This window comes from Lissotriton helveticus, assembly GCF_964261635.1.
Source record: "Lissotriton helveticus chromosome 1_1 unlocalized genomic scaffold, aLisHel1.1 SUPER_1_unloc_75, whole genome shotgun sequence".
NCBI lineage: Eukaryota > Metazoa > Chordata > Amphibia > Caudata > Salamandridae > Lissotriton > Lissotriton helveticus.
The window spans coordinates 169,360-182,593 of NW_027611720.1; the positions used below are offsets into that span (position 1 = coordinate 169,360).

Below are 13,234 nucleotides of genomic sequence, written 5' to 3' on the forward strand. Positions count from 1 at the left end.
AGGGCTTTGTCACTTTTCTGTGTAAAATGCAGAAAAACAATAAAGTTTTAATTATCTAGCTTGAAGCCTCTATTCTTTCTGGTATTGCACTAAACGATCTAAAATATGTACCTGTTGGTCTCGGATGTCTTACTAATTCCGACTCCAAATGTCGCTTTATTTACAAATTGCATCAAAACACGTATTAGGAACGGCCCCTTCAGTTGCTAGAAACTATGTGTCCCATAACCCCCAGCCTAATAAAAAAATTGTGTATATGAATTGTAAATATTTTGATTGTAAATATTTAGATGTTGGAATTTAAATGTATTGAATGTACAGTTTTCTCCTTTTTTGCGAAACTTTCAAAAGAAAAATGTTTTTTTTTTAAATAGACAGGTATAAATAAAAATACCGGGTCAAACTCAATACGTTTGTATTTCTCCTATGATCTGAAATAAGTTTTTGGAAATTAATTGGGTGTAGATGTATTCTTGTGTTTTCTAGTTTATTACGATCCAGTCTACCCCATACCCTACATGGACCTAACTCCTTTGATTCACAAAGATAATCCAAAACCAGGCAGTACGACCCATCAGGTTTGGTAACAGTGAGATGAGGATTATTCATAGGTGACACACATGTCTCAATCCCACCTTGGTATTCTAATTGTTCAAGGATTTCTGCAAAGGGGGCTTTAAGCCAATCGCCGCATGGGATAGCAGGGTGGTGGCTGTGGCATAAACCGCAATGGAATCTCATGTCTGGGAGAAAATTTATCCTACCCGACTTGAGTATGGTACAACGCAGGTGCAAACACCAGAGCACACTCTTCTGCAAAGTTCTGTGGACTGCTCCTTGGGCACGGTGTGTGGAAAGCTGGGGAGGGTGACCTCCTCCCCTCTTGGAGCATCCAAAATGAAAAGCGGGGGCCAGTGTGACTCAGCTAACAGAATGTCATATGTAGAGGTCAGATGTTCCCAAAAAATCCCTTTTATTACACGTTGGATATCGCCTTCTATTAAAAGAACTATATTATATAGTCTGTCAGGGGGAGCCACCCTACTGTCAGCAGTTTCCATTGTGATAAAAGTGTCAGTTGCTGTCGCCTTCAGATATGGACGCAGTGCTTGCCGCACTATTGTAACCTCCGCTGCGCTGTCGAGCAGCGTTAATGCCCATGTCAGGATCTGAAGCTGTGTTCTCACTATCTGTGGCATACCTTACGGTTAACGCAGCAACTTTCTTTTTCTGAAAATGAGGGCGTTAACGTGGCAAGTCTTCCTGCTTGCCTTTACCATCAGACGGGCGGGGCTGCTCACGTCCTTGTGGGCCACCCCGACCCATGCCGTGTTCTCCTCCACCAGCTTGCGCGCGATGTTTCCTGTGAAGAACCTGAAATCTATCAGGAGACCTAATTCTTGCGTGGTCGCACAAATCATAAGTGCGATCAGCAGACGCTGGTATCGGCGACACCGGACGCAAACCTGTTTCTATTGCTACTTCCCCTGATTTTTATTCTTCCAATTCTGTTTTGGAAAATTTGGATGGTCGTCTTTAGTAGACTTTGCTATCTGAGTCTGCGGTTGAATTGCCGTTTTAGCAAAAGGCTTAACACTCAAACCATTGCGGCCAATGGTCTTATAAGCCTCCGCAATAATTCATGGTAACGCTCTGGGTTTGTCGACGCCTTGGACAAGGCGCAAAGCATTCGACATCTGAAAGTTAACCGCACCTCCCTTTACATTACAAAAGAAGAGATCAGCAACTACGTCAAACACTCCAACGAGCCTCATTCTCAACTCGACAGCCGCCTCCGCACTGTGCTCATCCGGAACATGCTTGATCACTAAGGGCAAGACATTCATAGACGGCGTGCAGAAACACTTCGCATATTCTGCTGCAAATACTTTACCCTGAATCTCACAATCTGTTACCTCTGGCAATAAGTCTTTCTGCAAACTAATTGTGAGAATCCTGTGTTTTTCCACAGGAGTGGTATTAGGAAACACTGCTTCCAGTTGGTCAAATTTCTCAGCAAGCCAATAAGGCATATCGTACTTAGTTTGAGGGTGCTTGCCCATTACCGAATTAACCGAATTAACCATGACTGGACTAATCTACATCCCGGCCGGTACAACTTGTTCCGCTGCAAGAAACATATTGAACTAAAGCCCTATTTACCCCAACAAAAGAGGTATAAAGTTGACACAAGTCGTCAATCGGGGCATTGAGATAACGTGGATATGGTGTGAACCCGACTAAGAATGGCCAAGTGGCCCCAGGAATTGACAAGGGACCTAACCGAACCGGAGTTACGGTGTGGGGGAGGGTGCCATACAACCAAACACGATGCTGTCATGCCTAAATTGGAATCTCTTGTGTCCTATATGGAGTATAGTTCACAGGAATCGCAGTGTGAGTGTATGTATGAAACGTATCCTCATCCGCATTTATTGCAGGAAACGTGACCCAAGAGTAGAAAAGCTCAATGGGGAACGCCGAATCAGCACTCACCACAAAGATAACAGACATACCATCATCTGGTACTCCAAACTGCGTCAGATGACGCCAGAGCGCTGCCCAACTATGCTGAGCTATGTCAATAACATCCATGAGGACATAGAGAAGAAAAACAATTTATATAAATTGCAGTACAAGAAAGGGTAGTAATTCAAGATGTGAACCTTTTCATAAATCTCATGCTTGAATTAACCTATAACACATTTATATAGGTAGGTTAATCCGTCACGCCTGTTAACCGGAAAAGGTGTTGAGGGTATTGTGGACAGATACGAGCACTAACCAAGACTTTGGGCGCCATGTTGTGGGAATTCTGCTCATGTACAGAACTATGCGCAGGAAACCAGGACCTCAGTGTATTGTGGTGTACCAAAAATCCACCTCAGTGCCCAGAACCCCTATCCGACTAGCAACAGTGTCTCGTTCATTTTCCGTACTACAGCGAAGCTACCAATGAACAAGCGACTTTGGGACCTCTCAGGAATAGTGGGAATCAAGAACACTCTTTTGTTTTTATTTTCATAAATGTCCACATCGTGAGCAATCAGAGACACTGTAGATGCAGTATGTTTATTAACATAAGTATAAAGATGCATAAAATCAATACAATCAACATTGTTAAAATTCCATAAAATACAAAGGGAGAAATCATATTATAATGATAGTGGAACCAGGTCTATAGCGCCGTGTGTACCACCCTCCCCTTGCTAGGTATTATGATAATAGAAGATCTCTAGGTTAAAACTGGGAACCATCCCAGATCAGCACAGCTCTTTGTCGATTGAAAGGTTTTTCCCAAGTGCTACACTCATGCATGCAGTGCAATATTTAAAGCACATGAGTTTCAGAAATGAGCAGCTGTGTTTGTGTTGTGTCTAGAGCGTGGGCCGATCAACCTGCATCAACAGCATACATTGTTATTTTAACCTTGAACACTTTGTGTAGACTTGAGGTCGCAGTGTGAGTCTAGAGATATGAAAAACAGACCGTTCTCATGTGAAGGAAAAGCAAGCAGTTTGTCTTTATAAAAACAGAGATGTTGTGTCATGTGCAAAAGCAGCAAAATGGCGTTTTCACAACTAACTCACTTATGCTAATATAGCAATATGTGCAGGCAGAATCATATTCATCCCTACACTTTCATAGGTGGCATGAACCGGAACACTTGGATGTTTTTCTTTGTAACTCTTCATTGCCAAATAAAAACTACCAGTGTTTCTTTTCTTTTATTCCTCATTGTGCTAGTCTCCCAGTGGATTTCCTGTTATATCACGTTGTTTTTTCTATGTGTACGGAAGTGAACAATCACTGGGAACAGACACTTTCAATATTCTACAAATCTTTGGTTTTCTTCATTTCTTCTAGTCGAGTCTTCATTCATCTGGTATTTGAATAACTAACATAATTATATACTTGTTCCTGTAATTCCTTCATCTCACAATAACTGCACTGTTCTGCCCCTGTCTATGTCCTCAGATGAGTCAATATTATTGTTAATGTTCTTAAGTTCTTTTTGAATTCACTGCATCTCTGGGATTATTTCTAAGTGAGTTAAATGAAGGTGTGTGTTCGCTGAGGCTATGTAGGATCAGAAATTGACAAAAGCTCGTCACACTTTTAAAGCAATTGTAAGGTTTACCCCAGGTGTGTTTGCAATTGACAAAATCACTTCTGACATTCATTGCAATGGTCTTTTTTACTCTGTGTATGTTAGTTGATGTATCCGTAGGTTTAATAACTGACAGAAGATATTCACACATTCACTGCACCTGAAAGGTTTTTTCTCTGTGTGCATTAACTGATGAATCCTTAATGCGGAAGATGCACTAAAGGTACTTCTACACTCACTACAGTTGTACGGTATTTACAGAGTGAGTGCAAGCTGATGTCTACATAGGCTTGATAATTGACTACATTTGTTCACACATTCACTGCACTTGAAGGCTTCTCTTCTGTGTGTGTTCGCTGATGCCTGTTTAGGATTGATAATGGACTTCAGCTTTTCAAGCATTCATGGCATTTAAAAGATTTGTTTCCCCTTTGTGAGCTCGCTGATGATTTCTTAATGCTGAAGAGTAAGTAAAACTACTTCCACATTCACTGCAATTGTATGGTTTTTCCCCTGTGTGTATTCTCTGATGTGTGTGTAGCTGTGAAATCTGATTGAAGCTCTTTACACATTCCTTGCAATGGTATGGTTTTTCCCCTTTGTGTATTCTCTGATGTGTGTGGAGGTTTGCAATATGACTGAAGCTCTTTAAACATTCATTGCAATGGTATGGTTTTTCCCCCGTGTGTGTTCGCTGATGTCTTCGGAGGTCTGGTAACCGACTGAAGCTCTTCACACATTCCTTGCAATGGTATTGTTTTTCCCCTGTGTGTATTCTCTGATGTGTGTGGAGGTTTGATAACAGACTGAAGCTCTTCACACATTCATTGCAATGGTATGGTTTTTCCCCCGTGTGTGTTCGCTGATGTCTTCGGAGGTCTGGTAACCGACTGAAGCTCTTCACACATTCAGTGCAATGGTATGGTTTTTCCCCTGTGTGTGTTCGCTGATGTGTCCGGAGGCGTGTTAACTGACTGAAGCTCTTTACACATTCACTGCAATGGTATGGTTTTTCCCCTGTGTGTGTTCGCTGATGTGTTTGGAGTTCTGCTAACGTACTGAAACTCTTCACACATTCACTGCAATGGTATGTTTTTTCCCCTGTGTGTATTCTCTGATGTCTGTGGAGGTGTGATAATTGACTGAAGCTCTTCACACATTCACTGCAATGGTAAGGTTTTTCCCCTGTGTGTGTTCGCTGATGTGTTTGGAGTTCTGCTAACGTACTGAAACTCTTCACACATTCACTGCAATGGTATGTTTTTTCCCCTGTGTGTATTCTCTGATGTCTGCGGAGGTGTGATAATTGACTGAAGCTCTTTACACATTCTTTGCAATGGTAAGGTTTTTCACCAGTGTGTGTTCTCTGATGTGTGTGGAGGCTTGTAATTTGACTGAAGCTCTTCACACATTCACTGCAATGGTATGGTTTTTCCCCTGTGTGTATAATCTGATGTACGTGTAGCTGTGAAATCTGATTGAAGTTCTTTGCACATTCCTTGCAATGGTATGGTTTTTCCCCTGTGTGTATTCTCTGATGTCTGTGGAGGTTTGCAATCTGATTGAAGCTCTTTACACATTCCATGCAATGGTATGGTTTTTCCCCTGTGTGTATTCTCTGATGTGTGTGGAGGTTTGCAATTTGACGGAAGCTCTTTACACATTCATTGCAATGGTATGGTTTTTCCCCTGTGTGTGTTCGCTGATGTGTTTGGAGATGTGATAACCGACTGAAGCTCTTCACACATTCCTTGCAATGGTATTGTTTTTCCCCTGTGTGTATTCTCTGATGTCTGTGGAGGTGTGCAATCTGATTGAAGCTCTTTACACATTCCATGCAATGGTATGGTTTTTCCCCCGTGTGTGTTCGCTGATGTCTTCGGAGGTCTGTTAACCGACTGAAGCTCTTCACACATTCAGTGCAATGGTATGGTTTTTCCCCTGTGTGTGTTCGCTGATGTGTTTGGAGATGTGATAACCGACTGAAGCTCTTCACACATTCAGTGCAATGGTATGGTTTTTCCCCTGTTTGTATTCGCTGATGCTCTTTTATGGTTTCTATTTGGCTAAAGTTCTTGACATATTCAGTGGAATTGCACAATTTTTTTCCTGACCGTGTTTCCTGAAGGGTCAGCATAGTTAATAAACTACTTGCGTTATTTTCACATTCCCTGTATTCGTGTTATATTTTGGACGCTTGATTTCCGATTTATCAATAAAATACAAGACTCACTAAATACCTGCCACATTCATAATATCAGGAAGGCTTCCTTGTGGGTGATTGCATCTTTAGATTGGATAATGGCTTCGCCTGCTTGCGGGTAAAGCTTAATCTTCCTTCCAGTAGGTGCAAATTGGGAGAATACTCTGTACTTCAGAGAGCAGAACTCCGCTTTCCTTTAGCCTTCAGTTGTTAGACTCCACTTCGTTGTGCTTTTCCCTGGTGCCTGTGGTTTGGCTAGAAAGAGTTAACAATACACCTAGAGCACTGAATGGTGGTCTGTTGCCAGTTTAGATAGCGAAGCACGGCTCTAGCCATATCATGATGGTGAAGCGACTCGTAATGTGTACAGCTACTTCAAAGAGTGTCGCGGGTCAAAGCACAGGTCAGAAAAGAAAGTAAATCAGTTTGTTTCAAACATGGACAAAAAGCCAAGTTTTCAACCTTTTTTAAACATTATCATGTTGCTAACAGCTCAAAGCTGAAGAGGGAGTTTGCTCCAAGCTATGGATCCCAAATAGACAAGAGACCTTCCTCCAACTCTCATACCGGCCTCATGATCAAAGCTGGTGTTGGACGCTTGTTTATACAGCAGGTGGTTTGTCAGTTTTGTTGCCTTAATTTTGTAGAGGTCGTTTCTTTATCTTGGGGTGTCGAGGTGCAGATCTCAGACTCGAACACTCACTGAATTGCCTTTGACTGCGTCTTCCAGAATCTGTCATCTGCCTCTGATTGCACTGATGTTTTTGGAGCTCCTTATTTTTGATACTTTTTGCAGGTTTGATGGGTTATCTTCATTATTCATAATCAATCCATGCATTTAAGGCTTATTTTCTGTTGGATGTAAAGAAATGCAAGATTACTAAATGCAAATGTAATAGAATGTGAATACACAATATTTAACCAGCTGTAACATCTCTTCTCTTCAATATTTGAAATTTAGTGAGGAACATTTTAGCATACATGGATATTTCATTAAAACTGTGATTGAACATGTCACATCTTATTTACTTCTGAAAAGGCAGTGATTTACCATTATTCACAGAGTAACTTACTAAAGAAAGGGCAGCCACAGAGCACTCATGCTACAGGTAGAGTTTTAGGTAGATGTACATGGACAAGATTTCATTTAAACAGAACAGATTGTGGATAAAGAGAGGAATCAGGAAGCGCTGCCGTTAATTTAGTTTCAGGAAGTATCTACCAAAGGTAGCTCTTCAGGAAGTGTATAACAAAGGTAACTCTTCAGGAAGTGTATAACAAAGGTAACTCTTCACGAAGTATACATGACAAAGGTAACTCTTTAGAAAGTATATATGACAAAGGTAACTCCAGACACCTTTTTCACAATGCTTTCCTGTTCACACTGGATCAGCTCAAATGCCAACTCCCGCCTTTACCTTGCAGCTCATTAAGGGCCTTACTACGAGTGCGACGGCCCTCATGATCGCCGTACGCACGGTGGCGATCCAACTGCCACCATCCTGGCGGTCTGACCGCCGTATTATGAGTGTGGTGGTGGGACCGCCATGAGTCCGCCACCCCGCCAGGATCAAGGATCCCGCTGTCTGCAAACACCCTGAATATGTTGGCAGTGCCGATGCCGACATAGCCGAGCATATTACGGTCTGCATATTCACCGCCCTTTTCATGGCGGCGATCCCACCATGAAAAGGATAAAGGACATGCAGGTAAGGGGGCCTTCAGAGGGCCCTGCCGATTCTGCTCCTGGGGTTGCATGCGGGGGGCACATGTTGCGCTACCCCATGGAATTGCACCCTTGTTCCTGCACAGTGTGGCATGCATGACATGGTGCAGGAACGTGCTGCAGGCACTCTTAAGGTGGTGGTATGCTGTTTAGGCTCTCTAATGAGCCTAATACAGCCGCTGTGAGATTGCTGCTGCACCGCCCACCCACCCTGGATTTAGGTCATATTCAGGCGGCGGGCTCACAATGGGCTTGGCAGCCTGCCTGGTACCTTCGCAGTGGTAGTACGATTGGAAGACCGCCACACTCGTAATAAAGCCCTAAGTCACCTTCAACACATTTCCACATAGTTCAAGCATTTCTAGATCATTCTAACCTGGAAGACTGGAGCATTATCCTGAGTTGAGGTGGATTTTCTATCAGCGTATTATATATCCATCTCCCGCGAACTATTGACTGATTCTGCCCTGAAAGACAACTTAAAAAGTATGTCTTTAGTTGTTCCTAAAGTAGGTAAAGTTATGATCCTGTTGTATTTCAATCAGCAGCTCCTTCCAGGGTTTATTATAATGGCCCGTTTTTACATTGCGCACACAGATATGGCAAACAAACATTAAATCATGTCATTTATTATTCAACTATATCAGTCATTTATTCCTCATAGAGAATCCATCACAACCAATAATTTAACTGAAATATAACCCAATCCGACAGATGTGTGCATATTAATAATTGTTTTTGTTTTTGAACATTTTCAAGATATTTGACTTATTAGAACATTGGAATGCTGGGAGCTCCAGTGAAAACAATGGAGTGCTCCGGGCTTATAATGGCTGGTGTAAGCCTGGAGCTCCAACATTCCAATGTTTCTTTGTTCACAGCTCTGTCTGTGAACAAAGGCTTCAGGGACTCTGATGGGATTCCAATCCCCTCATGCTCCCATAAGGCTTTGTTCTTTTTTGTTAAAAAATTCTGTCCTCTAGAGGCAGAATGTTCTAATAGCCTTATAGCCCTTCGTAGCTGGGCTATACTGGCTATTAAAGTCCCTCTCCCTTGTTAAAGGCCCTCGCCTTCGGCTCGAGGCCTTTAACACTGGAGAGGGCCTTTAATAGGTGGTATAGTCCTCTACGGCAGGCTATAAGGCTATATTATTATCTGTTTGAAGGCCAGGATGCTACTCTGTGACTCAACAGGGCTTTAGTAGAGCTGGAGGAGCTGTCTGCTGTCCACAGGTGAAGTCTCATTTCTCCCATCCTACATTTCTTTTATCCAGGTTTACCTCATTCCATGTCCTTCAGCTCCCGACTCCCCTCAGTTTACTCACTCTACAGAGGTTATTGTTGGGTGAGGCAAGGGACACACTTGAAGCATGCACACAGCAGACGTCAGATAATAGTCATAGCCTGATAGTCAAGAAGCCATGGTTGGTAGTATGATGATCACATGCTTCGTTTCAGAAGCTCATCTGGCAGGTACAAACAGAGGAGGCGCACAGGTAGGTGCTTATGAGGTATTAACAGAGGAGGTACACAGGTAGGTGCTTATGAGGTATAAAGAGAGGAGGTGCACAGGTAGGTGCTTAAGAGGTATAAACAGAGGAGGTGCATAGGTAGGTGCTTATGAGATACACACAGAAGAGGAGCACAGGTAGGTGCTTATGAGGCAAAGACAGAGCAGGATCACAGGAGGGTGTTTGTGGAGTATAAACAGAGGAGGTGCACAGGTAGGTGCTTAGGAAGTACAGACAGAGGCGGTGCATAGGTCGGTGCCCATGAGGTATAAACAGAGGTGCACGGGTAGATGCTCATGAGGTATAAACAGGAGATGCAGTGGTAGGTGTCTATGAGGTATAAACAGAGGAGGTGCTCAGGTAGGTGCTCATGAGGTATAAATAGAGGAGATGCAGAGGTAGGTGTCTATGAGGTATAAACAGAGACGGTGCACAGGTAGATGCTTATGAGGTACAAACAGAGGAGGTGCACAGGTAGGTGCTTATGGGGTATAAACATGGGAGGTGCACAGGTAGGTGCTTATGAGGTACAAACAAAAGAGGTGCACAGGTAGGTGCTTACGAGGTATTAACAGAGGAGGTGCTCATAAGGTATAAACAGAGGAGGTGCACAGGTAGATGCTCATGAGGTATAAACAGGAGATGTAGTGGTAGGTGCCTATGAGGTATAAACAGAGGAGGTGCACAGGTTGGGGCTTATGATGTACAGAGGAGGCCCACAGGTAGGTGGGTGCACCCCTCTGCATCTGCTCCCATCTGTACTAGGGGGTGTATTGGTGCCCACTGGATCCTATTCCTGCGGCCTCACATGGACACTTGCTGCGTGGGTGTCACCACATTGAGCCTTTAGTTGAGGGGAGCAGAGCCTCAGGAAACATACCACCTGGAGGCCGTCTGCCTCGAGAGGGAGATCCAGGTGAGGGTTCACGAATCAGTTCATAAGAAGACAAAAGCATCCTATGAAACACTCTCGGGTGTTCCAACAAGAGACTGAAGGGTTCATTTGCTATTGGTCCTCTCTCTCCAACACAGATCCCTTTTCAGTGACTCGGGGTCTATATCTGCTTCTAGGCCCTCTTCCTATAATGCTGGTTCTCGCTCCTTCTACAACACTTGTTGCAGACATGGGGCCTGATTTAGAGGTTATCAGACAGGTTATTGCCTCAAACATGACAGATCCTGATCGCTTTATTACAATTGCCACAGGATAGAATGCACTTTTAATAGGGTGGACGGGACATCTGCCACATTTATGATGGAATAAACCACCCGCCTAAATATAAATCGGGCCCTTGGCGGACATGTTGTCCAGTGTCCTCTCAGTGTTGGAAAGCATCCATTTTATTAATGGCACAGTATTATCTCACCACTGCTGTGACTTGCAGTCATAAGGCCATTATGAATGGTCTAAGATGTGTGCCAGAATGCCTGTGAATAGTTAAGCAAGAATGTTTAGGAGGGAGATGGGTCTGTATGATGAGCAGGACTAGGGGGTTTTCCAGGGCCTGTGAATAACCATCATTATTGTTTCTCTCTTGGTGTCAGTGGGCTTGTCTGTGTCACCTGAAGAGTTGTTTACAGCTTATATTATTTATGCACAAAGAGTTGGAGTTCTGAGGACTCACAGCTCTTTCAACAATTTTTGAAAACAAAACTTCGCAGATGATCGCTGCCAGGTGTACATGTTTTGCATGTGTAGAATCACACACTAGTAAATGCAGTGCACGCATGCTTCACCTTGTCAGTTTGTAAAAGACTGCTTACTTGTGAGTAAGTAAGCATTCACAGACTCCAATGTGACACTTTCTGACACTTAGCGAGTTTCACTTCAATAAAATGCTAGAGTAACTCTCCGTACAGAGTAGGAAGAGAACTGGACCACCCTCTAAACGTGGTGGCGAGTAGTGCTATACGGTACGTTGCACCATTTATGCGAGCATAACTGGGGAAATGGTACAATACACTGGGAAAATGCAATGTGATGAAAATGTGACAGGAAATTCCCACTACATGTGATTTTGCACATTTTTGGGGGGCCATCTGTGTCCTCCTGTTTATATAGGCTCAGGGTTTAGTTTCTAGGCAAGAGATAGTGCAGGATTAGACTAATTATAATGTCATACATTCCAACAAATGCCTTTACCACATATGCCTTTACCACGTAACAACTCTACCACGCAAATCTTTACCATACATATGCCTTGACCACGCTTAACGAAAGATTTACAAAATTGGCCCTGCCGGTAAAGGGTGGGTGCCCTTGAGCCCAGCCAGGGCACCCACATCATCATCGTTGGGGGCCGGGGGGGGGGGGTCCCAAAGTCCCCGTGATGCTAGCGGGAGACAGCATTGTTCCTACCCATAGGGAGCAGCTTACAATCCTGCGCTCTACGGGCAGGAGCATTTTTTTCATGTGTTTCTCTGCCCACTTCATAAGCTGTGCATTGTGGGGAGTGTAAGTTATAGTTAGCCCACGTAACTATAACTGCTCAGTGTCTACGGTTTTGTGTGTGTAAAATCTGAACCTAAGTAAACGTCCCTTTAACCTTTGTTTTTTTCCATGTTTTTCTAAGGTTTTTGATGCTGTTTCCTACCTATAACGTCCCTGTAAACTTTGTTTTTTTTCAGTGAAAATATCTCTTTCTATATATATATATATCCTATCCGTGCTCTGCCATAAGCACATGCAGACCCGGATGCAAAGTGCAACAATTACCTGGGGGCTCCCATGCAGCTCAGCATGTAGAGGGGGCCCAGGGGCTGAAGCGGGGCTGTCGGCTGACCATGGAGGAGAGCGCTGCAAGGTGCTGCCGCAAGACGTCATGCTGCTGAATCTTTTTCTTTTTAATTACTTGAAAACTAATCAATGGATTTGCACCAAATTATAAAAAGAGATCTTTCTGGACCAAGCTCTAGCTTGCTGCCAAATTTGGGGTAATTCTGTTCAGCGGTCCAGCCTGTAGTCATGTCTCAAACCCCTATGGGAAATTGCATGGGGAAAAGGCATTTTGGGACAACCCTTTCTCTCGACCTCTACTGATTAATGACCCTAAAGGTTTCCAGACAGTAGCTGAATTAGATGGTTAACTAGCTTTAAAACTTATGTAGATTCGTCAAATGGAGCCAAAGTTATTAGCAAAGCAAAAAAGTCCAAACTATAACTACCTACTGGTGACAGCTAGTGTTTATATATATATATATATATATATATATATTTCGCTCCAACAATCCCTCCCCGTAATCCACGGGAACCAGGAGGCAGCACTCCAAAGGTAGGTACACAAATCAATTGATTTGTGTACCTACCTTTGGAGTGCTGCCTCCTGGTTCCCGTGGATTACGGGGAGGGATTGTTGGAGCGAAATATTGTGTCGGGTGCACCCCCGACTGGCAGGCACCCGCCTCTGAGTGCAACAGGCTGGTGCGAGTGGAGCGGTCATATATATATATATATATATATATATTCACTGAAAAAACCATAGGTGTGACACCAGTTATAGTTAGCTGGAAATGTTACTCGCATAAAACCAATGAAATTCCCACGTTATAGTTAGCTGGACTCACTATAACTTGCGCGTGCAATGCACTGCTGATGACGTCACATATTACATCACTCATGACATGGTCAGTGACATCACTCATGACATCACTGATGACACCATCCAGTGAATGTGTGTCTTTCTG

At 43.4% G+C, this 13,234-nt stretch overlaps 1 protein-coding gene across 1 annotated transcript in view; it reads right to left on the bottom strand.

Annotated features, from left to right (window-relative positions):
- Positions 1-3,058: 3,058 nt before the first annotated feature.
- The window catches only part of LOC144806452 (uncharacterized), a 51,288-nt gene continuing 41,112 nt past the window's right edge, over positions 3,059-13,234 (bottom strand). Inside the window, exon 3 of the mRNA XM_078672814.1 lies at positions 3,059-7,166. Coding sequence (XP_078528940.1) covers positions 4,506-6,248 — 1,743 coding nt within the window. The 5' untranslated portion in view covers positions 6,249-7,166 and the 3' untranslated portion in view covers positions 3,059-4,505. The remainder of the gene's footprint in view (positions 7,167-13,234) is intronic.